Raw genomic sequence first — 27,705 nt, forward strand, 5'->3', positions numbered from 1 at the left:
GGATCTATCAATCACTAGTTTAACTGTTAAGAAAATTATTTCAGTTGTTATTTCTCTTTGAGGCTGGATCACATACAAATACATTTTTCTAACAGGCTGCTTTTGTTTGTTGCACAGCTTCTGAGAGCGACCTTCAGAATAAACGGATTAAACTAGATTATGAAGAAATCACTCCCTGTCCGAAGGAGGTAACCCTAATCTGGGAGAAGATGCTGAACATGCCTGGAAGATCGAAGGTCAAATTTGACATGGAAAAGATACATGTTGCTATGGGCCAAGGTAATGTTCACTTACTTGGGATTATGTTTACTTTTTGGTAAATGGGTCAAAAATATCCCTTTGTGACTATCTTTAATTAGTCAACACGCACAGCTTCAGCTCAAGAACTTTTTTTTATTGGTTTATTTTTTGTGATTTACTGCTTGTATTTTAGTGTGATAATAAAAACAAGAGGAAGCAGTCGTAGCAAAAAAACCAACATTTTAACTGCGAAGCGTTCTTGTCCTGTGCCCTGTATTTCAACGGATGTCCCATGAGAACAGACCATACATAATATCTACTGTTAACATGCAACATTATCTTGAGTTTATTTTGCAGCTGTTTATGTTGTTGTTACTGTAATTACCAGGTATAAGCCTGTACCTTGGCAGAGAATAAAGTGCTGAGTGATTCCTCCCAGACAAGGAGCCAAGCAGAAACCTGTGTCAACTATACAGAGAATTATATCAGAAATGCATTTTTCCCTTGTAGAAATCTGGGTAAAGGTCAATAATGTCTGGATCCTCTAAGTTATAATTAATGAAGCAATGTGGTCCCTTAGGCATGTTGCACACTGCACAAATGAATGCTTGAATAAAAAACATAAAGTGAGGAGAGTAAGGCCCTCCCATTGTATAAATCAGTGGTTCCCATCCTTTTCTCTGTTGTGGCACGCCTTGATATAGCTGATGTATTCTTTGAGGCACACCACCCTATTTTCTCTAACTGAACCCCCCCTCTAATAAAAGCCTGTGAGTTTAAACCTCCTAAAAACAATTCAGGCCGTTTAAAGTGAAAGCCTTGCAATGCCACAGGCTTTGTCGGAGAAATAAGTCGGAGAAATAGGTAATATTTTGCCTAGATACCTAAGTAATACAATTTTCCCACATGTACGTTTTTAAATGTTTCGAAATCCAATGGCCCGGCGTATCAGATTTTGAATTAGAAATTGCAGAATGCAAAAAAGCTAATTATATAACAATCTTTTATTTCTCAGTGTAAAAGTTAGTATTGAACAAAATAAGTTACCATTTAAAGTTTCAACTGTTTGTTATTAATTAAGTAAAAAATATATATAAAAACTGTAAAAATTGTAAAATAAAATGTTTTTACTTTAGTGAAGTAGGCTAGAATGTTGTTTGTTCATTAAAAACTTGTTGTTCTTTATTGTAATTTATTTTCAGCTTTCATATTGAAGCTTGTGTACTGCTCATTCAAGCAGCCCAAGTAGGAATTTGTTTAAGAGGTTTTTTCAGGTCAATTAAGCTTATTTGTGTATAAAAAAACAACAATCGAGTTGCAGTCCTTCTTTCACAGCCAGTGTCCCTGTAAGGCCCGTGCTGTGGCTCTCTAACTCAATTGACCATATTTACAAGCAGGCACAAAGGCAAAGACAGTTTCTTAGAGAAATAAGTCCATTTTAATTATATAAAACATGAAACAACTCTTGACTGGTCCTTCCTGCACCTAAGTTGATGCTGTTAAATATATATGTATATACTGTTGAAATTGTTTTATCAGCAAAAAAAAAAATTGCATTTGCTTCAGAATGAAGTCTTTGTTTTTTATATAGTAAACCATTTTTTGTGACATGGCAAGTATTTTGAAGTGCCTTACTTAGGGAGTACTTCCCTTCAAAAGAACCAAAAGAACAGTACACTTTCCTTTTAATAAACCACATGTGGGAATTCTAGGTGTAGCACTGTGCAGAGATCCCATTGGTGACATTTGGTGCCACTTGCATGTATTTGTAATTATTGCATGCTCACTAAGTACATATTGATCATTTTATGAAAGAAACACTCACCTATAGATACCAACACTGACTCTGTGTTACCGAAGAAGAAAGTTTCATATAGAGTTTTGCTATTATACAGTTAAACTCAAAAGCTTTATTTTTACAATTGGTTACTAGTTGTCAACATTGAAAATTGTCAAACTGCTTAAGTTAGGTCTTTTAAAATTGTATCAGAAAAACTGTATGAACCCTGAATTTACAACATATGATTGAGTTAAGCAGAATTTGTATGCGATTTTTGCAGCTTATTAAATTAATATTATGTGAAACAAACATCTGTGTAAAAGGTTTGAGTAACATTTCAAAAACTATGTTTGTTAACTAGCCTCATGTGACATTTATCAAACTGATCCATCTGGTAAAATGACAAGTTGTAAGAAGTCATTTCTGAATTTCTTTTTCTACAAAGTCAAGTTGAGATTTGCTCCTGAATGTGGTCCACAATGGCTGAGAATGCATCGGGGAGCATGTGCAACCCCAGAGCTTCGGGGGCTTAGGCGAGCCCACTGACAAAATGAGCGTTGGCCACTTGCACCCATGCTTGCCCGAGCAGTCAAGTTTACTGTATGACAGCATGTATTGTTTGTTTTAAATAGTTGTGGGATACAGATGTAAGTATGTAGCATTGCTTTGTGATAAAGCATTTTCATCATGATATCTGTATACTAGGTTTTAACAAAGCATCCAGTATTATTTTCATCTCACAAGATTATGAGGTGGCGTAAGTATAACCTGTGAGTGTCAAGCTTCTCCTGCCTGTTTTATTGACAGGTGTACCTCGACAGCACCGTGGAGAAATCTGGAAGTTTCTAGCTGAGCAGTACCAGCTTCATCACCCATTACCCAGCAAACACCAAGCAAAAGACACGCCATATAAAGAACTGTTAAAACAGCTCACCTCTCAGCAGCATGCCATACTTATTGATTTAGGTAAGGAAATGTATTGAGACTTGAGACAACGTAGCGCTCTCTCTCTCTCTCTCTCTCTTGATCGATTTTTGATAATTTGATTTTTGATAATTTGTTTTTATTAAGAGATCTTTTTAATGTATTAAGTCTATAATGTTGATTTTGGTTTAATTTCACTTGATCAGGAAAAAGCTTTTGATACAGTTGACCATGTGTATCGTGTTTTAAAAGCTTTTGATTTTGGCCCTGTTTTTACTTCTTTTATAAGACTCCTTTATCACAATGTTTTTCGTGTTGTGAAGATTAATAACGGTCTGACTATCCCCTTCCCTGTGCAGAGGGGGATACGGCAGGGCTGCTCTATGCCCTCTCTGTAGAACCCCTGCTAAACCAGCTGAGGGGGAAACTGCCTGGACTGGCAGTACCAGCTGCACTCAATGCAACCCCTATCTAGCTCTCAGCATATGCTGACTATCTCAGCGTGTTTGTCACAACTGACCGAGATGTCGCTGTGCTGGAGTCATGCATTAGAGTGTATGAAAAGGCAACCTCAGCACAAGTAAACTGGGCAAAAAGCGAAGTTTTTTTTGTTGGCAGCTGGGAGGGCACCCCTCTCCATTACTGCCTTCAGTTTTAAGCTGGAACAAAACTGGAGTCAAACTTTTAGGTATTTATTTTGGGAATGAGCAGTTCGTGCAGCTGAATTGGGAGTGGATGCTGGACAGGGTGAAGGGGAGGCTGCAGAGCTGGCAGTGGCTCCTCTCTCGTCTCTCCTTCAGGGGTAGGGTCCTCATCATTAACAATCTTGTTGCCTCCATGCTTTGGCATAAGCTGGTGTGCCTGGATCCTCCCCTGGCTTTGTTAAATTAGATACAGAGATGTCTGGTGCAGTTTTTTTGGAGCAGCCATCACTGGCTCCGCCAGGCTGTTTTGTATTTTCCCCGTGAGGAAGGAGGGCAGGGGCTCATTGATATCCCTAGCAGGATGGCAGCGTTTAGGCTGCAGGCTGCCCAGAGGCTGTTGTACACCCCACAGCTGAGCTGGAGAGACCTGGCTTTGTTTATTACAGAAGGCAGGGAAGCTGGGTTTTGACAGATATTTGTTTTTAATATCTCTTGATTGTTTTAGTGATGCTGGGTTGGAGGGTTTTTAAAAGAATCTGTTAAATGCTTGGAGGCTGAACTTGTGGAGCCCACAAGTTCAGAAGAATCACAGAACACTGTCACAAAGACGGCTGTAGTGGGTGACGTCTGACCAGAATCAGGAACCAACACAGAATAGACAGAGAGACGTGGAGTTTTGGTGAAGCTGAGCGCTTGCTTGCGCTCAGCATTTAATAATTAAACAGAGCAGAAAATAAAAGGTTGCAAGACAAACAAAACACAGGACACGGCACTGGTTGCCAAAACAAAGAGATGAAACAAAACGGACTAACACTTAAACAGTGAACTAACAGACAAACAAACACAGTGAGTCAAAACAGTTATTTACTTTACTATTATAACCTCCGTCTCCAATCCCCTTCTCCACTCACTGAACACACAACCCTGAGTGAGGGAAAACATGCTGCTTTTATGCAGCTGTACCAAGACTCGATTGCTAATCAGTCATTCAATTGGAGTCTCGGTACAACTGCACGTGAATTAATAAATGTACAATTCTCCGTGCTCACATATTATTAAATTTTACCTACACTGTGAAGTGCTGTGCAATCCTCGTGCCTAAATACAAATATACATTTTAAAACTTGTGCTCGTAACCCACATTACATCCCGTGTACCATTGACTATACACCAAGAGTAACACACTACACACAACATACAACACAGAAATACACACCGGGGTGGGGCAGCATTGCCACAAGCACACAGTGGGTTTTTGAAGAGCCCCTGTTTTTTAACCCCATTTTTAAATGTAAGGTTTTTAGCTCTGCTTTTTTAGAGGAGGAGGAAGAGGAGGAGGAGGAGCCAGTTGGAAAGCTGCTGTCACTTAGGAAGGTCACTGAGGTGGCTTTCCACACAATTGAGACAAAGACACTATGGAATCTTTGTGAAAACCAGACATTTTAATAAGTTGAAAGACTTGGTGGACACTAAGTGGAGGGCTCACCTTGGTGTCCCTGTTGATGAAGTTCAAGTCTGGAGGGTGCTGTATAAGCTTCCCTTGCCTAAGCACTCCAGAGACCTGCAGTGGAGAGTGCTGCATGGCATTATAGCCACAAACAGCTTGTCCTGCTCATGTGAGAAACACTGAAAGACTGAGATCCCATTAAACTGAAACTTTTGAAACTGGAATGAGAAATGTTGGATATCTTCTGTTTTTGTTTGTTTTGTTTTGGTTTCTTTTTAAAGAGTGGCTTTATTTAGTTTTTATATTGTATTCTGTTTTATAGAATAAAGAAAAACAGAGTTAGATTTCAGTTTAAAAAGGCTAACCCTAAAAAAGGTAAGTCATCAGCTGATGTAGCACTTCTGATATGGTGGCAGTGCATCCCACAGTCTGGAAGCACAGGGGCTAAAAGCTCTCTCGCCCTTCCTGTTTGATGGCACTTGTGGGAGGCACAGCAGGCCTGAATCAGCTAATCTTAAATAACGAGAAGGTATATATGTAACTAGAGTATGTGTAAGTTAGTGTTTTGTGATAGAATAAGCAGCAAAACTGGAGGTCAGTTTAACCCCATTTAAATCCCTTAGTTATTCACTAAATATCTTGGTCTCTCTAAATGGGCAACCACCTCTTCAAGTACATGCACAGTATCAAACAATTGCCGTAGTTGTAGTATATATCCTTATATTACCAAAGCATAGCAATTGTGGTACACTTGTTTCTCAAGTACCCCGAAACGGGGACTGCAAGTCAGGGACTACGCTAAAGTTGTCTTTGCCATGAAAGCCAAATGTTATGAATGAATAACATTGTTATGTTCAGTATTGGGGGGGGAAATTAAATGTGTCTGTTTAGTTCATATCTTTTCCTGCCTTGAGGTGATTTGTTACCCCTAGTTTTGTTGTTTAATGCTAGGGGTAGCAACTACTTAGAGTGAATTTCAAATTGATATCTATTTATTTAACCAGGATAGACTATAGTAAAGCAGCAATCTGATAAGTGTTGACGTCCTGATGCCGTCTTAAGCATGTTGTAGTATGCCACGATAGACTGTGACTGTCAGGGCGTTTCTAGTGGGTATTATATTCCTTTTAAAAAGGAAAGATGAATTGATCTTAATTCATAGGTGCACTATGGATAAAGACAAAGACAGCTGGTGGTGTTTGACAGTGTAGAATGTAGACTTTAACCCTCCTCAGCTCTTTACTGTAAGTAGTAGTTTTTTTTTTTTTTATATTGAGCAGTGTTAGAATTCAACCCTAATTTCTGAACTAGTTACTGCTCATTAACCATGGTCGGCCTCCAACTGACATTTGCAAATCTTTCAACAGATCATATTTCTTTCTGCCCTCAGTTTTTTTAAATCTACATATTGTATGTTCCCACTAGCCAATCAAAACAACTGTGTTTTATGCGGTGAGAGATACATACGCAAGATAATTTAGCTTGAAATGTAAGTTTCAAAATATATCGACAAAAAATGGGGAAAGAAAAAAAAAAAAAGTAGTACAGAACGATCTTGGCAGAAACGCACTTCAAGCACGCATAATAGGATTATAAACATGTAAGAAACTAATATCTGAAATATGTGTAAGGTGTAAAACATATATTCAAACAGATATTCACACAAGGAATCTGTCCTTGTGGTATGCTTTACTTACATTCCAAAAACAACAATCAGCTTAGAGAGTTTCACTGCTGTTACTGATAAAGCCCACGTCCAGAAGAATTTACTTTCTGCATTGGTTAAAAAAAGCCTAGACTAGCATATTTGAAAACTTCCTTAAAATCTTTAGAGGTTTTTTTTTTTTTTTTTTTTTTTAAATGTGTTAAGTTCTCGGTGAGCCAGGACACATGATTCACAAGCATATAAGAACATAAGAACATAAGAAAGTTTACAAACGAGAGGAGGCCATTCGGCCCATCTTGCTCGTTTGGTTGTTAGTAGCTTATTGATCCCAGAATCTCATCAAGCAGCTTCTTGAAAGATCCCAGGGTGTCAGCTTCAACAACATTACTGGGGAGTTGATTCCAGACCCTCTCAATTCTCTGTGTAAAAAAGTGCCTCCTATTTTCTGTTCTGAATGCCCCTTTGTCTAATCTCCATTTGTGACCCCTGGTCCTTGTTTCTTTTTTCAGGTTGAAAAAGTCCCTTGGGTCGACACTGTCAATACCTTTTAGAATTTTGAATGCTTGAATTAGGTCGCTACGTAGTCTTCTTTGTTCAAGACTGAACAGATTCAATTCTTTTAGCCTGTCTGCATATGACATGCCTTTTAAGCCCGGAATAATTCTGGTCACTCTTCTTTGCACTCTTTCTAGAGCAGCAATATCTTTTTTATAGCGAGGTGACCAGAACTGCACACAATATTCAAGATGAGGTCTTACTAGTGCATTGTACAGTTTTAACATTACTTCCCTTGATTTAAATTCAACACTTTTCACAATGTATCCGAGCATCTTGTTAGCCTTTTTTATAGCTTCCCCACATTGTCTAGATGAAGACATTTCTGAGTCAACAAAAACTCCTAGGTCTTTTTCATAGATTCCTTCTCCAATTTCAGTATCTCCCATATGATATTTATAATGTACATTTTTATTTCCTGCGTGCAGTACCTTACACTTTTCTCTATTAAATGTCATTTGCCATGTGTCTGCCCAGTTCTGAATCTTGTCTAGATCATTTTGAATGACCTTTGCTGCTGCAACAGTGTTTGCCACTCCTCCTACTTTTGTGTCGTCTGCAAATTTAACAAGTTTGCTTACTATGCCAGAATCTAAATCATTAATGTAGATTAGGAATAGCAGAGGACCTAATACTGATCCCTGTGGTACACCACTGGTTACCACAGTCCATTCTGAGGTTTTTCCTCTAATAAGTACTTTCTGTTTTCTACATGTTAACCACTCCCTAATCCATGTACGTGTGTTTCCTTGAATCCCAACTGCGTTCAGTTTAAGAATTAATCTTTTGTGCGGGACTTTGTCAAAAGCTTTCTGGACATCTAAATAGACCATGTCATATGCTTTGCAATTATCCATTATCGATGTTGCATCCTCAAAAAAATCAAGCAAGTTAGTTAGACACGATCTCCCTTTCCTAAAACCATGTTGACTGTCTTCCAGGACCCTGTTACCATATAGGTAATTTTCCATTTCGGATCTTATTATAGTTTCCATAAGTTTGCATCAGTTAGTGTTGCCATCCCTAAATAACAGGAAAAAAGGCCAGTAAGTTTAAAACATAAGAAATTCAAGAATGAGAAAAGGACATTCTGCCCACTGATGCTCTCTCGCTTTGATGCCAGCATGGTCCTTTAGCACTCAGGAAAGGAAAAACAAAAAAAAACCCTAACCAAGTGAGTAGGGGAAATGAAACCTCTGGGAATCCGTGGCTAGACGGACCGCACTTTCTCCAGGTGACTAGCTAAAGATCTTGTTATGGTCACAGAGAGGCGTATATAGTATTGTTCATGACAGCAACTATTCTTAAAGGATCCGATAGTCTCTGCTCCAGCAACTCTGTCATGCAGCCTGTTCCAATGATTCACCACCCTCCTTCTCCCTTCGGTTCTGAATTTGCCCTTCTTCAGCTTCCACCTGTGGCCCCTGGTTCTGTTCTCTGTGATCTGTGAGAAATAATTCTCAGCAGTTACTTTGTTAAACAATTTTAACAATTTTAAATACCTCTATTAAGTTGTCTCTGGCTCACATTACTTTTCATCTGCCAAGTGTCAGCTCAAGCTTGAATCTTGTCCAAATCTCTTTGTATTATTGAAGTTGCTGATTGGGAGTTGGCTATCCCTCTCAGTTTTGTGTTGTCTGCAAATTTGCATAATTTACTGGTTATGTCTTAATCCAGGTCTTTTATATAGATTAACCCTTTGTGGTCCTATGTAGTCACGTCACTTTCTCCAGAAAAAGCTGAGAAAACCTTTCAATGGCCAAATGCACATAGCCCCTACACTACAGAGATATCACAGACATAAACAAACAAGATAGCTGCTTCTGCATCCAGCACTCAAATAATATCACAGACATTTGCAGAGCTTTTTGAGATGTTATAGTAATAAAATAATGACTTGGATCGCATTGTTGAGGAGTTTGGTGATAAAACGAGTGATCAGGAGAGGATTTATCAGTATGCACAACTATGAAGAGGTATGTGATAAGTACAGCAAACAAGGGGTGGGGCAGGGCTGGAGATGCAGTACTGAGTGTCCTGTTGATATGTAGTGCCTAATTTAAACCTGTTTTACTGTGGGGGAAAAAAAAATACTTTTAAACAGCATGTGTGAAAATAAATTGGACCTGACGTGCCTGACAAGTGCTGAATAAATTGACCACAAAGGGTTAAGAATAGCAATGGTCCCAATGCTGATCCTTGTGGTACCCCACTTGTTACATTACTCCAGTTTGATGCCTGGCCTCTAATTGTAACTCTCTGCTTCCTATCTTGTAACCAGATTTAATCTTTAGCTATAGCCTTTTGTACGCTACTTTGTCAAATTGTTTTTGAAAATCTAAGTAGATTATGTCACACGCACTATTCTTGTCCACTCTTGTAGTTTAGGATTAGCTGTGGCCGTTCTCATGAGTGAAATAACCACAGGACTCCATGAATGTTAACAAGTAGAAAGTATAGAAAAGGAAAGCATGTTTAAACATTCAGAGAATGACAAGCTTTTACAGTCATTCTGTCAGTGGATTTGAATGCAAGATAGATTCCTAAATGAGATCCTGTACATAAGCAAATACTCTGCAGTATTGAATATGAATCACTCATCAATCAATCTTTATTTTATATAGCTTATTTCACAGTGGCCCACCATCACATAGCGCTTTGCAAGATACAGAAAATAAATAAATAGACGCTTTTCAATGCTGGGTCTCAGTACTTGTTGTATTCATACAGTGCTCTGATTCAAGTGGATATTATTACAACTTAGGGAATGTGGATGTGGGTACTACATATTGAAAAAAAATGTCTTAACCTTTTGTAGTTTTCTTTTCTCTAAAATATCTGAATTTGAAATTATGAAGTAAAATAGGAATGTCAAAAACTGATGAAAAACATCTATTTTAACTTTTGAAAAGTATTATAAATAATTTTCTTTGATTTCTTGCTACTATTGGCTAGAGGAAAATACGGTTGCACACTTTTTAGATAGTGAGAAGACTTGTCATGTACACTACAAAGATCAATATACAAACTTCATCAAACAGACCTCAATTGTACAATTTTGAATTGAAAACATTATCGGTACATTTAGGCACCGCTGTATAAATATTTTCTTTTCCTTCATCTGGTCTAACATACATCCCTTATTGCAGGCCGCACATTCCCAACACATCCCTATTACTCTGCTCAGCTGGGAGCAGGGCAGTTATCCCTCTATAACTTGCTGAAGGCATACTCTCTGCTGGATCCAGAAGTTGGCTATTGTCAAGGCTTGAGCTTTGTTGCTGGAGTCTTGCTGCTTCATATGAGTGAGGAGGATGCTTTTGAAATGCTGAAGTTTCTCATGTACGACGTGGGCTTGAGAAAACAGTACAGGCCCGACATGATTATCTTGCAGGTATGTGTCAAACACTGGACATCCCAATACTGTACTCCCAAGTGTTATTCGTAATGTCTGGTTTCCAATTGTTTTTTGTTTTTTTAAAAGCACATAAACATTAGAAAATGTAAGCTCACCAAGATTCATAGCCATACGTAAACAAGTATTTCAGCTAGTACCTTTTTTGAAAGTGCTGTGAGAGACGTTTGAATATTTGCTTCTTCTTAGTACTATAGCTCATCTATAACTTTAAAACACTCCGCCAGTATTATAAGGTGAAACTATTAGAAAATAAGTCGGCTTGAATTTAAATTGAGCATTTTGAAACTGACGAATGATATGTCAAAACTGAATTTTTTTAAAAAATTTGTAACATAATTACTTTGAGGCATGTCCTACAGATTCACTTTTTCACATCTTGCAATACTGTACATAAAAAGCAAGTTATGCTATTCCTTGTGAGATATTACAAGACAAATTAAACCAATGGTCCTATGGTGTCTACTGTGGTTGTAATTGATTTCAGACACACATGTATGTTCATTTTAAGAATATAATCAATTTACTACATTTATTAATGCCAATTGCTAAATGTATCGCAAATTACTCAAGTGCTTCAGAATCAAATGAAACATTTGTCAGCAAATAAAAGTAATGCAGAGAATTCTACATTGAAATAACTGCGAATAATGTGTTTATAAAAAGCGCTCTGGTCTGGCAAATGCACAAGGCATTAACATGACTCCCAAAATGATGACCACTAAGGCATTACCTTGTCAGAATTCATATTATTGGCAAGTAGCCAGACCCTTTACTGTTCCTCCTATTGCACAACAGTAAATGGTAAACTGTGTGACTGTATTATTCTGGATGAAACTGGCATACAATCTGAAGGTTACCTTTCTGTGTGGACTGTGAGTGTAAGAGCATTCTACATAACAAGTAGCCCAATGTGCCAACGTTGGATCTTATCTTTTGGTTTAAATCCACGGAAGCCATGGTTTTGAGTTCATGTTCAAATCCTACAGTACATTCCAAGATTCTTAGCAGTGATTCAGTTTATTCAGTTCATAGATGGATAACCCTACTGTTCTGCTTCAGTGTTGCATGTAGAAACAGGCATCAACTTGCAACAAAAAAAAACAAAAACCTAAGCACAATTTGTAATAATGTTTCCGCTGTTTTTACAGATCCAAATGTACCAGCTGTCTCGCTTGCTCCATGACTACCACCGAGACCTGTATAACCACCTGGAGGAGTTTGAGATCGGCCCCAGCCTCTATGCTGCACCATGGTTTCTAACAGTGTTTGCCTCTCAGTTTCCGCTGGGTTTTGTTGTCAGAGTCTTTGGTAAAAAGCTTTTTTTATTTTTTTTTTCTGAATTAAAAAAATCTAGAAACATCATACCACTAAGTCTGCAGTCATAGAAGTAATGTGTACACCATGCTATCCATGCACATAATGCATTCAGAGTCACACATTTGAGACTTTTATAGTTGACTTTCTTTGCATACGTTTTCTCGTTCTATTCTTTTAAACCTCAACACTTTAGCTATTCCAACGTAAATGTTTACATTCAATCAGAAACTTTCATGCAGGTCTCAATAATAAGTGGATGAGTTAGGATTTTTGCTTTAGTTAAGTGAATGTTTATTTGTCGTCTGCTCTTTCCATGTACTTTAGCTTTTGTTGGCAATGCCCAAGTCTAGCCATACTCTAGATGTAGAATGTGTCAAGTTCATTAGTGGTTTGGTAAATGATGCAGGTGTCAATTACAACCAAAAACCATCTTCTAGTTTTCCAAGTTCTAGAATATCTGCAAATTATTTAAAACAAAATACTTGTAAAAATTGGTTTAATAATAAGACACTGTTGCCATTAGAGATGCAAATATAGTTTTAAAAAAGGTTATCTGCCATATGTCGTTATGGCATACTTTCTGTTTGTAGAACAGCGGATCGAAGCTCCCAGTTTTCAGTGTAATGACAAGTGACTGTCATGTAGCTTTCAATACTTAATGCTTTCCAACAGTCGGTGGTAAAGGCGACTTTGTCTGCTTTTTCCAATTTTTCCCTGAGAGAGTTCAGGCAGTCTTTGTAGCACTTCTCTGTTTGTGATGTTATCGTTTGTCTCGCAGGCACATGGTATTCACGTTCCACAAAGCCCATTAATGCATGAAAACCCACACCCTCAACGACACTTATAATAGGCAGCAAGTCTTCAGTTATCATAGTGCATAACATTTAAAAATAAAAAAGTACACAAGCAGGGCTTTTTCATGTATGTGTTTCCCATGTTGTTTTTTGGAGACTAAGTTGTTTGAAATGCTCAGGTCCAGCAGTCATACCCACAAACCAGCAGTAGCTGGTGGCCAAAACAATGTGGAGGCAGAAACAAGGCAGGGGGCTTGGGGGTCCCATTTAAGCCCCCAGCAGAAGTAGAATCTTATTGCATTTGGACTGACAACCTTTTCCATATTTTTTATTATTATTATTATTTGGCAGACACCTTTTTCCAAGGCAACCTTACAGTATTACTGGGCAGTACAACGTTACAATGCACGATTCATATTTAAATAGTGTAGTTTACAATAAGTGCAAGTAATACTACTGAAATGGGGTGCAACAAGTTAGGATTACAACAAGTTCAATCTACAATGACATGCTAGTAGTGCAGTAGTGCAAGGATAGTGCATTAGCTGAGGATCCAGTAACATGGAGCTTGGTCAGGCGAGTCCAGTGCATAGTGTAAGGGTACTGTAGATCAAGAGTGCAGTCTAAACAGGTGTACTCCAGTTTGGCTGTTAAACGCATTTTCACCACTAGCCAACAGAGAAAAGAAAACAGTAGCCCATCATAGTTTATTCTAATATACTAAACTGTTACACACTGGCAGCGTATGTTTAGAAATGCCCTGCATACAACATTAATATAACATTTCGATTTCAAGACCATGTCACTAACATACTTTGCACACAGTATTTTGTAAACAAAGTTGTTATGGCAGGAGAAAGGCCGACACAAACCAAGCACATCTTATACACTTATGTGCTAAACTTAAATGACCAACAAAATAATGGTATGTCGTACAGGCGAAAAGTTTACCTGCGCTGGGGAAAATAAAATAATACTGCTCGTGAAGGGCTGGAACAGTATCAATTTGACTTCCAACAAGCACTAACACCGGAAAACAACACCAACAACTAGACTTGTTCCCAGAGGAAGGAAGTGTTATTTATAATATGAAAGTTTGGAAATATATCTCACTTTATTGAAGCTGACAGCGTCACAGTGCAGTGGGCGTATGGGTGTGCAATGTCTTCTGGGAATAGTAGTTTTATACATACAGAGAATATTCATACATACATACATACATAGGGTTAATGCCAGTTATTAGCAACCCTGATCAAGCAACTTTCGGTTATCAACAACGTTTTCCCAGTAACCAATCACATCCCATAGACTTTAATGTTAATGAAATTCTGATATTAGCAACTGCACGCCGCTTATTGACAACTTTATTACTAGTTGCCAGTGCTACAGAGCGGACTTTCATGATTTGTGTGCATACTTCATGCAGCTTTTATAACACACTGACTTCACAACTGTGTATTTCTGGCAGACTGAGGCAGAATCGTGGCTTTGAAACTGGCTACGAAGCTGCACTCCAAATTGAGATGGGCAGGAGGTGGTACGTTGTGAAAAGCAGCCAACGTTGGACGATTTCATATTTTTTAATTGTGTCCTTTAGAATCAATTGGAAGTACAACACATTTTTGTATGTTTGCTTTACTCATTGTAAGGACAATTGCAGTACATTGTTGTTTAGTAATATTTGTATAAGCCTACACAATTATTTTTGTTTTACACATGCATGAAGTAAACAGTCTTATGCTTGTGTATTTCGTGTTTCTCATGTTAATTTAACACTGTAGCATTTAAAACATGTATTTCAGTGCATGATTTGCCCAACTACAGTATATATCATTGTTCCATAGAAATACACTTGAAACCGGGGGCTTTTCGCTTATTGGCAACTTTCGGTTAATGACACCTTTTTGCATTTGAGTATGTTTTTGATTACTTTCTCAGTGAAGTAGTCTTTCTCAACCAGTACTTATTTTCATACCCACTATGTTTAGATAAAAAATCTTGGACAGGGTTTCAAAGCTCAACTGATGTATATTTTAACTTTAGTAACTGAGCCTTTTTTACAAGGTGGTCCTGGGGTTTTAATTCTGCTGCTAACTAAAATCACCAATATATTTCCAAAAAGTGGCTTTAAAAATATATTTTTTATTTTTATTTAAAGAATAGCTTAGGAATGTCTTGTTGTTGTACTGTGTTTTTTTTATGCTGACTAATTCTGAAATGACAAGGAAGTATGGAGCCATGCTCTCTTAAACTCTGCCATGAAGCATGACTGTTTATTGGAATGTCTTAATTGCTTTGCAGATATGATCTTTCTTCAAGGCGCTGAAGTCATCTTTAAACTGGCTCTGAGTCTGCTGGGAAGCCACAAGCCCTTGATTCTTCAGCATGATAACCTGGAAACTATTGTGGATTTCATCAAAATCACCCTGCCAAACCTTGGCTTGGTACAGATGGAGAAAACCATTATCCAGGTACGGCTTGTCTAGGGTACTGTGCCTTTTTCAAAGGAGGTCAGAAGAGTTACTGATCAGTTTGAATGGTCCTGTTTTACATGGATGGATATGGTCTGACGGAGCTGTCAGGGTTCCATGTGCATTAAAAACAACTGCATGGTATGTTGATTAGAAGAAACAGGTGTACTGCTGGTAAACAGGTTGTATTGCTGGTTTGTATTGCTTGAGGGTTGAACTTTTGTCACCCCAATCATATGTACTACTGTAAATATGATTGGCATCCCTGAATAGATAACTGATAGTAGATAAATAAAAGATCCCAGAAATTTTCCATATGCACAAAAAGCTTATTTCTCTCAAATTTTGTGCACAAATTTCTTTGCTTCCCAAAACTTTAAACCTCTGCTGCCTCAGAGCTGTGTGACTGATCAGATTCTGACTTGGCAGATATCAAACTGGATACATTGGCTGTCAGATGCTAAAAAATTTTGCTGCTGCATCCTTGCAATTGGCGCCGTGACGTATTTTTCAATAAAACCTTTTGAAATCTTCTTGGGAACCAGTGAAGCAATTGATCTGACACTTGGCATATATCATCAGCATCCAAACCCGTATCAAGTTTGCAAAGCAGAAGTTTCTGCGATAAATTATAATGTCAAAATGGCTGCCACAAATCTTATCGAAACACGCCCTTAACAGCAAACTACTGATATTTGAACACCGTTTGACCAACAAACTCCAAACATGGTAGTTATTGTCCCAGTAACAATGGAATACAAATATTTCAAAATGGTTATGATTTATAAAACAAGATGGCCGCCAGGTGTATGTTTACGTCTGAAATTTAAAACGGCCTCAGTTAACAAATGGTTTACTTGACTAACTCGAAACTTCACAAGCATCATCCTTGACACTGTAGCAATACAACTGACTTTTAAGAAATTCGCGTTAAACAAGATGGCTGCCTGATGCATTTTTGAAAAAAAATAAAAAAAACTTTCAAATTCTTCTGTGGAACAGTTGAAGTTGTTTATATTTAAGCTTGGCACGTTGAGAACTAAACACTAGTCTAGTCTACTAGACTAGTAAAACTGCTTGGCAGTTCCAGTTAAAAATTGTTTTGTTATTGATGCTATTATTATTATCCTTAACTGTAAATAAAATCATTTAAAATGTATTTATTTATGTAGCCTTATTTATTTAAAATGTACATTTTTAAATTTGATCACCGGCCTCTTTTTAAAAAAATAAATAAATAAAAAATGAATAAATGTTGTTGTTCTGTTTATGTTAAAATGACTTCTTTATAACATGATGCTCACTAGATATGTGCAAGTTATCTAGAGGTAATGGGTGTGTCATTGGATTACAACAGTAATCTTTTCCTGCAGCTTATAAGTGTTCATAGTCAATATTGAGACAACGTTTTGTCCTTTTAAAAGGAGACTGGCTTATCGAGCTGTGCCAGAACACCACTACCATTTTCTGTATACCCCATATTACCATCGATGTGCGATCATGCCAGACAGCTTTGACTTTCCTATTGCATGTTTCGTAACTATGATATTAATATGAATTAAAGATCTCTTTCGTAGTTTCAGCTGTGCTATTTTTAAGGAGTTGCATGAGAAATCCTATTTCGGTCCATGAGCTGTTTTTCATGATAGTATAGGAATCTATCACTCGCATGTCTGTGGCTTTGTCTTCAGGTGTTCGAGATGGACATCTCAAAGCAGTTGCAGGCCTATGAAGTTGAATACCATGTGCTTCAGGATGAACTGATGGACTCCGGCTTGCCTTTAAGTGACAACGAAAAGATGGAAAAGCTGGAGAAGACCAATAGCAGCCTGCGTCAACAGAACATTGATCTTCTGGAGGAGATACAGGTTCGTTAAGCTTTGTGATCTGCAGTGAGACTTGTCTTTTCAATGCTGCATCCTTTGGTTGTCAGTGTTTACAACGGCTACTTTTTTTTTTCAATATATTTTTACAATACATTTTAAAATAAATGTGTGTTATGATGCATATTATTACAAGGTTCCAGCGTGTGCAGTGTATTAATCTGGAACAGCCCAAGACAAACTTTGTCATCACTTCACAAGCTCAGTAACCTTAACAATGCAGTTTTAATCAGGTCACAAGGGAGTCAGTTTGGTTGGCACAAAACCACAACCATCATTCAACATCTGAAACCTCCATATTGTGTAGCTCATGTTTGAACATGCATAAACTGTACTTTCTTGATAAGCTAAACCTGTCAAAATCACCAGGAATACTTCCATGTAATTACATAAACTGTGGCGATGAAAATGCTTTATTTTTATTTGGTATCAACTTGTCATTTTAATGTGATTTTTCTTTTTCTTCCTAAAGGCTGCTCATGCAAAAATTCACTATCTAGAATTGAATATTGAGAATTTTGTCAAAAATGAAGGGAATTTAACACAGGCCATCCGCACATTGGAGCTAGAGAGATCGGCGCTGCTGAACAGAGTGGAAGAACTACAGGGATGTATACAAACTCAGGACTTCACTGAAGATAAGACTGTGCTGGAGCAGCCCTGACCGTGTCACATTTACAGGATTTTAGTTTAGATTTTTGACGACGATGTGAGTAGTTGTCCTTCAACAGACTGTTTTTAATCTGGAAAATAGTCTAAAATATTTTGAGAACTCAAGCAGAACACTCAATATCTCACTTTTATAAAATGGCTTTCTTATCTTAGTGGGTTTTAATGTAACTTTAAAATTGTTGCTTTTGTATTATTATATGTATACTGTTATTTAAATGGCCTGATTGTGGCATTTGTTTGTGTGACATGCCATACACATGTATTGTGGTTTGTTCTTTTTTCTGTACAGTGCTTTGGGATAGTTTTTGTATAAAAAAGCACTATATACATTCAATAAATAAATATAAAATAAATAGACATAGCCAACACCCTCAAAATGTAACCATTTGTTTCATTAAGCAAAACAAAGCATGGCAATGTTTTTCCAAGTGTTCTGAGAACAGGAGAAACATGGAGACCTTTCTCAAGGCTTGTTTTCTCTTGAAGAATGGCAACTGAATAGCTTGTGTTAAAGTGAACTGATCTTTTAACTGCACCTATTGCTTTATACATTTCATATTGTTTGAGTGAAATTCCAGTAAATAGTTGTTGTTTTATGACCATTACCCTGTGTCTGTTGGATTCCTTTTAGATTTTAGGGTTCTTTACTGCACTTTGTTTTGACATTCTTGGGTTTCCATGCGGGTCAGTTTACATGTGAATGGTGATGCGCGTGCACGTTTGGGAGTATTACTTGTGTGAATGAAGTTTGTGGCTTCAAAAAACAGCCAAAGAGAGGGATAGGGTAAATCTCAATTACTTGTGTAAATGACGAAACTCACAGGAAATCCATGCCTTATTTCGCATGGAAACACGCATTTCACGTGTAAATATTAATGAGCGTGTTTATCCTTAACTATAAATATTGCAAGGGAGCAGGTCAGTTGTTACTGTGGATTCCAAGACGGCAGAAAGTTGTGGCTGATGGTTGATTTTACGGTTAGCAGTGGTGTAGTTCACTTTAATGATAATGCGGGCAGCTTTTTTTATTATTGTTTTTTGCTGTGTCTGGCCTGTCATGCTGTATATCTTTTTTGGGTTTACAGTTCTGTATAAAACCACTTACCATGAACTGCATTATGCCCTTGTTATAGTATTAAAGCAGCTGTTTGAGAATACCCTTGTTGTAAAAACTACACTAAAGTTAAACACAAAGATCAGGTGAGCTGCTTAAATGTCTAACTGGATTAATTCCTGTCCTTTTTTTGATCCCAGCTATGTTCAAAGACAACGCATGTCTGTCCTCCACCTTAGTAAATATAGTTGGTGAACTGGATGTCATGAGCCAGCTCGATCGCCCAAAACAGCGAAACAAACATCCAACAAGTTGTTGATGACCTCTCAGAAATGAACAAATAAAATTGCAAATGAACATATTGATTGTGTTTTATTTGTTTGCATCATTAATACTAACATAACAGTAAATCCAACACAATTTAAAAGAAAGGAGTATCTCTGACAGCATGAGACTCCTCAGATCGATGAGGTCCAATTGAAACTGGCAGCTGAGGTAACCTTCACAGTTGCCGTCTGCTTATAATAAGCAGGATTGGGCTTGTTTTTTGAGAGTTGTGAGTTGTAATTTGCATAAACACCCACTCTAACAATGTAACCTTTCCCTTCTCCTTCCCCACTGATTCCTGAACACCTCAATTTGATGTTGACAAGAGTTTGTGCAGGATGCAGCAGTCAGTGGCAATTTTGGGAACGAATGAATGCACTTCAGTCCGTTTCATCAGTATCCACCACCTCCCTTTCAAGTATTTGCCCAAGCATGGGGTTGAATGCTTCCTGAGCAGCTGTCAGCCGTCTGGACAGGTAGGGTTTCTAAGCCAGGGTAGTATGCGCAGCATTACCTGATCCCTTATATGCTGTATTGCCTGAATGAAAGGGAAATATATATATATATATAAACGTCTCTGCCAGTTTTCAGCTATGGTGATCTGTAACACCTGTTGGTCAGTTTCATTTTATACCTCTGAGTTTATTTTTTAATTAATGAGTCGTAAGATAAATTAGCTGAAACAGTATTCACTACTAACGACATGACACCCCACTAATGACATCTGAAAAACAATTTGGGCAGCAAAACACATTATTAACCAACCAGGCACGAGGTATTCTGCTTTATTACAGCAGCTTAGATTCACTCGTGTACCAGTTCTCTGCGCATGGAAACCACATTTTCACAGAGTTTCACTAGTAATCTTCAAAAACAGCATGAGTACTTTACGCAGAGCTAATTTACATAGCAACCCCCACCTTTCCCATTCCTTTGCATGATGTCGGGTGAAAAGCCTGGTTTCCTCGAGTAAAATAAACTGAGCGAATGGAAATCCAAAAAAGCATTTTACATGAGATATTTTTTCTTGTGTAAATGTCTTGAGTTAAAAAAAAAAAAAACCTGCATGGCAACCCTATGAATGATGGCTATGTTATTTGCCGTTCATTGACTTTTAAGTAATCATATTGACAGCACACCATGAATTAGCTGGGGAATGTAACTCAACAACTGGAACAGAAGCAGTCTAGCAGTGCTTTTATACACACGCACACGCACACACGCACGCGCACGCACACACCCACACACACGTACACACGCGCGCACGCACACACCCACACACGCACACGCGCATACACGCACGCGCACGCACGCACGCACACACACCCACACACCCACACACGCACACGCGCACGCGCACGCACATGCACACGCACTGCTGTGCAAAAGTCTTAGACATGAAACATCATCTGTAATTGACAAACCCAGGACTGAACACCCAAAAAGCTGCAGAACAAGGACAAGTAATACTTAAAGAAAATATCCTTAAGGAATAGAACGAAGACCAGCATTGAATTGACAACAGAACTGGCAGAAGACACAGGTGACGACGTCCATCAAATCAACAGTCCAGAGCACATCTGATTAGTCTGCTTTTTGTGTTCTTTTGCATATTTTAGCCGTTTAGTCTTGTTCCCCTTTCTAACAGAGGTATTCTTACTGCAACACATCCTTTAAGTCCTGATTTCAAGAGTGACCTTTGTACTGTTGCTTAAAAGAGGAACCATGGTTGTTCATCCCTACTCTAAAGCAAGAAATTACAGAGCCAGCAAAATACTGTTTCCGTTGTGTACAAAGACAGTATCTATCGCTTCATGGGTTTACAGCTAGTTTCATGGCAATGTCTCTTGTAGCCTGTTCTTATGAACCCCATTATCTGTGCTGAATTATATTAGTTTTTTTGTTGGGATGTGCCAGTATAAAAAGTGAAAGATTTTTGTAGGGCAGCATTTATGTGTGTGTGTGTGTATATATATATATATATATATAACCAAGGGATCAACAGTGATTCTGGCATCCTAGCATCACCCCCCTCCATCCCCCACTCAGCTGAGCCCAGCTTACTTACCTGTACATCAGCGTTGCTTTCTTTCTATTGTGCTTGAGATCCCCATCCAGAATCTTTCCTTCTCAACCACTGCTCCTTTCTGCTGCTTCAGATAAGTTCTTTACTGCGCGACGCAACTCTTGTCCACTGAACCCGACGTCTCTGAGAAACCGGGTTGTAGAGTGTGCCACAAATCCTCAATAATCCACTTCCACTGGGAAAACTCGGACTCTCCATCCTCGCTGTTCTGCTTCAGCAGCTAGTTGAGCATACCAAAGTTTCTTCCTCTCATACGCCTCATCCACAGCATCTTTCCATGGCACTGTTAACTCTAGTAGATGAACAAGGCATGCTGATCCAGACCACAAGACAATGTCTGGTCGAAGGTTAGTGGTGGCAATCTCACGTGGAAAAATAAGCCATTGACTAACATCTGCCAGCATTTTCCAGTCTCTAGCAGCTTCCAGTTGTCCTGGGCGAGGCTTGGTTTTAACACCTTTTCTTGGTGGTTGCTCTCCTGGATGGAGGAATATTGTCTTTTGTGTGTAATGCTTTGATGGAACTGGTGGCAACATTGGTCAGGTTACACTTGTCTTCCAATTCTAAGGTCTAACATCACAGCACCTGGTCATGGCGCCAAGTAAACCGTCCTTGGCTAAGACCCACCTTACATCCTGTCAAAATGCGCATTAATGTTGCAGGTGATGAACACAAAGGACATAAGGGATCCTCACCACCCAGAGGTTTAGGTTCTGTGGTGATGGGAGAACATCATATGCTGATCAGATGAGGAAACTGATCCTGCTTTGTTCCATTGTCCATAGGTCTTTCCAGCTGGTCTTACGTTGTTCCACGCTTTCTCATCTCATCCATTCTCCCTGCTTGGCCTGGGAAATGGCCTTTACACATCTGATCCTCTTGCTTTTGCACCTCGTTGACTACCAGCTTCCTCCATTGAGCAGGGGTTGCCTTGTGCCATGTAGGAGGAGCTGAACTGAGACCAAAACCTCCTTTTCCATGCTGAACTTGCCCCATAATATCTCCGATTCGAAGGGCAGCCTTAGCATCTTCCACAGCTTTCTTTGCTGTCCATTTTCTTACAGTTTTCAACACAGGTGCTGCCTCCCTTACGTATTTGTTGCGTGAATCTACTAATGTCATTTCCAGTCGGACTTTGGCGCACTTAAACTCCTCGGTTAGAGCAGAAATTGGTAGCTGTAGTATTCCTTTACATTAAAGTCCCAAATTGTAGAGGCAGCATGGAACTCCCAACCATTTCCTGACGTATGAACTGATTAAAGCTTCCAGCTTCTCAACTGTTGTCAAGGAAACCTCGTACACAGTCATTGGCCACAGCAGTCTTGGCAATAGGCCAAACTGAAAGCACCAAAGTTTCAGTTGCCTGGTAAAGCATTGCTGTCTGTGCTCTTCAACCCTTCCACTGCTTGTTGTTTAACTTCTCCCACATTAACTGTGTCCTTTAGATCCCCGTCGTAACATCTCCCTAGACTTTTCATTGGCTTCTCGGATACTGTTGGTATTGCCTCACCATTGATGTAGAACCTTTTATCTACTACTTCACCTTTAATTATAGAGATGCTCCTTGATTTAGTGGGCTTGAATTGCATTTGTGCCCATTCAATGTTATTGGTTCATTTGCCCAGTAACTGATTAGTGCAGGCTATGGTTGTAGTCATTGTTGTCATGTCATCCATGTATGCTCGAATTGGTGGTAGTCGCATTCCAGAAGCCAAGCGTTCTCCTCCCACTACCCATTCTGATGCCCTAATAATTACTTCCATTGCCATGGTAAAAGCCAGTGGAGAAATGGTACATCCTGCCATTATTCCAACTTCTAGGCATTGCCATGTAGTGCTGAATTCTGAAGTTGAAAAACTAAATTGCAAATCTCCAAAGTAGGCTTCACATGGAGCTCCTTCCTCTCCTTTTTTGCTGATTGAATGTGTTGCCAAATACAAAATACATTATATACTGTAATCCCATTTGTTTAACATTTTTTCAGAAACTTGATTTATGAAATAAGCAGTTTTTTCTGATATTCTGTCCAAAATCTATTCTCTAACATAGTACAAAAGTGTTTTGTTGTAGATTTATTCATATTTTAATGTGTTAGTTGTACTTTCACCCAAGATTTTAATTGAGCAAAGTTACAGAGATGTATTAGACAAGTTATTGTCAATGTGAGAAAATACACTAACCTATTGTCTATTTTCTTGAATGATTTTGTGTATATATATATATATATATATATATATATATATATATATATATATATATATATATATATATCTATATATACAATATATGTTTGTTTTAAATTTATTGTATAACAAAATTAACTCAGATTTTAACATTGGTTAAATAAGGAAAAAAAAACTACCGGTAATGTTTTATTATTCCAGTGTAATACCTTTATGTATAGTATGTGTGCACTCAAAAAGGGTAACTAACCATAAGTAATTAAGACAACTTAAAAAAAAAACCTAAAAGAAAAAAGTGCAGCTGTGCAAAGCATGGAAATGATAAGCCACCAGATGCCCTGCCCTGATGGTGGTTTCTTCTTGTTTATAAATTCCTTCACAGGTACATTGAGATTGTTTTCCTTGACGGTTTAGCACTGCACTTTGTATTACTAGGTGTATAAGAATGAAGAAAAGATGTATTCATGAGCCACATGAAATGGCCCATTGTAACATGAGATTTCAGAATGAGTATACAATAGGGATCCTTATAACCCTTTCAGATCTTCTGAGCCAGTAAAGAAAACCCACTCCTAAGTACTGTGCTCTCTCGTTATCTGTGTGTGTGTGTGTGTGTGTGTGTGTGTGTGTGTGGATATATCTACAGATAGGTCTGTGAATTAACCAAATGCTGTAATTATCAAATTGTGAGATAACAATGGACCCATTTCTTTATAAATCAATTATAGTTCAGGTGGGCCTATTTAAGCTCATGGTTAAAACCTGTCATGGCTCAAACTGCTACGGTATGCACCATCTTTTTTCCACCCCTAGAGGTGATCATTACAAATGGTAGTATTTTACCTTCTGTGTGTTCAGTTAGGAATTTGTAAAATAAGATAAAGACCAAGGAATTTGTAAAAAAAACAGTAAATGACCAAGTAGGTAGGTAGGTTCAGTTGTTAAATGCGGTCAGTTCAAGACTTAGTATCTTTCCCAGTTTGGAGGTATGGGCACTTAAAATTATTTAAGTACAGCAGAACCTCATTTATCCACACCCCATTCATCCGCGGCTCCCCAGCGAGTTTTATCTCTGAAATACTGTACATTATTGCCAATTTAGACTTACTGCTCGCGGTCCGCACACATACACACACACAAATACACATGCATCAGTATAAAACCAGTGGAGTCCACAGCGAAAAAATGTGTTCTCCTAAGACAGTTGCTTTGTGAATCCCAGCAAACATATTTTGCCTGACCGAAATAAAAAGACTGTGATGGACTTTCTCAAGGTTCAAAAGAATGACTTGCTGCTGTGAATTGTTTAAAAAAGCTGCTATGAAAAAAGAAACACTTTTTTATATATATATTTTGTTGAAATGTAAGAAAAGTTAAAATTACACAGAAGGCTTTTTTATTTAGTTTTAAAGTTAAAGTAAATAAATAAATAAATAGAATTGTATTTTTGTTTGACATCCCAGAAAACTAGTAACACCTAGCTGCCATGATTTAATGTTAATGTGTAGAATAAATGAGCAAATACCCTATTGACATTTGTTTAAACATTTGTGATGTACTAGTTGCATTAATATTGCATTATTATTGAAATTAGTTAAAAAGAAAATTAAAATAAAAATTAAAATGGTTTGTGATGCAAATATCCCATCATAGTGTCTGTGCATCTATAATAAACATACGTATAAAAATATCACGGTGGGCGTTGGAATTTTGTTTTATAAGATGTGGCTGTTGTGCATTTTTGACGTAAACTAAGTTCAACTGCATTTACTGTGGTGTAAAGACATAGTTCATTGTGTCATGTCATAATACTAATTATATGAGGGCCTTTGTTTTAATTATGAAGATCTGGAAAGTCCTCATTGTTGGGAGGTGAAGCTGCATGCAAAGAGGAAAACAAAATGAAACGTGTTGATAACCTGCAATAAAACAAACTGTCAGGTTGTTTTTATTTTACTTTAAAATCAAAACTAAAGAATAAAAGTCTGTGCCAGAAATACAATTATTCTTGGTTGTAAATCTCCCTCTTGACCTGTGAGGGCGCTAAGCAGCAAGAACAGAGTTCCCTGGCCTGACAGTTCTTTCCTAGGGTTCAAGGGAAGTCGGCCAGCTAGGAAGGGGGTGAGACTCCATTGCAATAACGCATTGACCCGGAAGGGAAACGACATGGCAGCCGCAGATTGGAGAGGCGGTTGTGCTCGTTTACCAAGGGGTCATGTGTGACAGCATAAAAGGGGACGGAGAATCGTAATCTGTTCCTTCACACTGGTTTTGTGTTAAGTAACTTAGAAGGACTGTGAGAGACCCTGTAATCAGTGAAACAGTATTGTGAATGTTGTTTGTTTGTTTGTCTGTGTGTAATCGTTTTGTTTGTAACACCACACTAGATGGCTAACACGATTCTGGAGCTGTCATCGAGGGCCAGCACTAAAGTCGGAACAACACTGCACTACTGTCACAAAAATAAACTGTATCGCCCACCACAAGCACTAGTGCACGCACCCAGGACTGGTGACCGTGTAGGTATTATTGTGGGACAGATACGTGTAGTTTATTATTTATTGTTTGGTTCTGCAAGCCCGTTATTGTTTATCTCTTGCAGTACGCATTGTTGTGTATTGCTGGGGGATTATTGTTACTTGTCACTAGACCTGGATAAAAAATAAAAAAAACACTTTCCAAACCAGATTATAAGGCTTTGTTTGTTTCAATACCACACTGCATCACTCCTGCACCTGTTTCCACTCAGCCACTCAGCCACTTTGTGTGCTACACAATAATACAATAACACAACACAGATCCACTATACACATTAACTGAATACTATTCTAAAAGGAAAGGATTATATCTGTTACTAGTTTAATTTCCGTGTATGACTGTCATTGACGCTAAGAGGCAGAGTTAGTGTGTTTTGAAGTAAATTAAACAATGTTTGTGAGTTACGACTCATTACTCAACATTCAGATAACAAGCTCATTATTATTATTATTATTATTATTATTATTATTATTAGTCATGTTGTTGTTAACCAGTAGACTATAAATATATAACCTGTTTCAATATTTGACGTTGATGTTATATTGCATTCATTTAGCCAAAGAAATGCTGCTTTCAAATGGGAGTGGGTAAAAGCCGGACAGAGACAAAAGTACCTGGAAGAGGCAATAAAACTGCACAGATTGTCATAAATCATGCATCAAGTTATTACTGCCTCCCCATACATTACTTACCAACTGGCATTATCTTTCTATGAGTTGCAGTTTTTTATTACTGCACACATTGCCGAATCGATGGAAAAGTACCCGAAGGAGGATTTAAAACTACTCAGACTGTCTTAAATCTTACATCAATGTATTACTCCCTTCCTGTACATTATACACCAACAGGAATTATCATTATGGCTGTTTTCCTCAATAAACGTTTATGCTTTATAATAATTATCACTTGTGGTTCTGAAGACAGCTCCCCGTTTTAGTAACACAACATAAGCTTTGCAATCTCTGCGCCTCTCATATCTAATTTAAGAATGGCTGTCCAATGTCACCTACTCTCTGGACCAACAGTTAATTCAAACATTTCTGTGATATCACCCTTTGATCTTTTGATCAATCCTACAAATCTTCTAACTAAAAGTGATCTTCTAACTTAAGGTGCTGTGATGGCTTTGAAGAGAAGGGGAGCGCAATATAATTTTGTCAATTCACTAATCCACAGTTTGTGCTACAAATCCACAAAAACGTATTACACATTTCAAACATATCACAATGTAAAAGTAACGTTTCATAATTACAACTTTGTCAAAATAAAGGAGATTTTGTAAAATCTTAATTGCCTGAATTTAATTGAATACTCTACATTACTGATAGAATGATAGACTGTAACTATTCCTCTTCATTACATAGACTGTAACTATTCCTCTTTATTACTGGTAGAATGATAGACTGTAACTATTCCTCTTCATTACTGATAGAATGATAGACTGTAACTATTCCTCTTCATTACTGATAGAATGATAGACTGTAACTATTCCTCTTCATTACTGATAGAATGATAGACTGTAACTATTCCTCTTCATTACTGATAGAATGATAGACTGTAACTATTCCTCTTCATTACTGATAGAATGATAGACTGTAACTATTCCTCTTCATTACTGATAGAATGATAGACTGTAACTATTCCTCTTCATTACTGATAGAATGATAGACTGTAACTATTCCTCTTCATTACTGATAGAATGATAG

General features: G+C 37.9%; 1 protein-coding gene across 5 annotated transcripts in view; it reads left to right on the forward strand.

Moving 5' to 3' along the window:
* LOC121329177 (TBC1 domain family member 1-like) overlaps window positions 1-18,853 on the forward strand; it is an 87,770-nt gene extending 68,917 nt beyond the window's left edge. For 3 of the 5 annotated variants that reach the window (XM_041274605.1, XM_041274614.1, XM_041274623.1), the window contains exons 15-21: window positions 118-279; window positions 2,828-2,986; window positions 10,406-10,650; window positions 11,823-11,982; window positions 15,087-15,256; window positions 16,948-17,124; window positions 17,612-18,853. In XM_041274605.1, coding sequence (XP_041130539.1) covers window positions 118-279; window positions 2,828-2,986; window positions 10,406-10,650; window positions 11,823-11,982; window positions 15,087-15,256; window positions 16,948-17,124; window positions 17,612-17,803 — 1,265 coding nt within the window. In that variant the 3' untranslated portion in view covers window positions 17,804-18,853. The remainder of the gene's footprint in view (window positions 1-117; window positions 280-2,827; window positions 2,987-10,405; window positions 10,651-11,822; window positions 11,983-15,086; window positions 15,257-16,947; window positions 17,125-17,611) is intronic. The other 2 variants (XM_041274633.1, XM_041274642.1) reach the window with 2 other exon arrangements.
* Window positions 18,854-27,705: the final 8,852 nt, after the last annotated feature.

The sequence above is a fragment of the Polyodon spathula genome, chromosome 2 (assembly GCF_017654505.1).
Source record: "Polyodon spathula isolate WHYD16114869_AA chromosome 2, ASM1765450v1, whole genome shotgun sequence".
In the NCBI taxonomy this organism is placed as follows: domain Eukaryota; kingdom Metazoa; phylum Chordata; class Actinopteri; order Acipenseriformes; family Polyodontidae; genus Polyodon; species Polyodon spathula.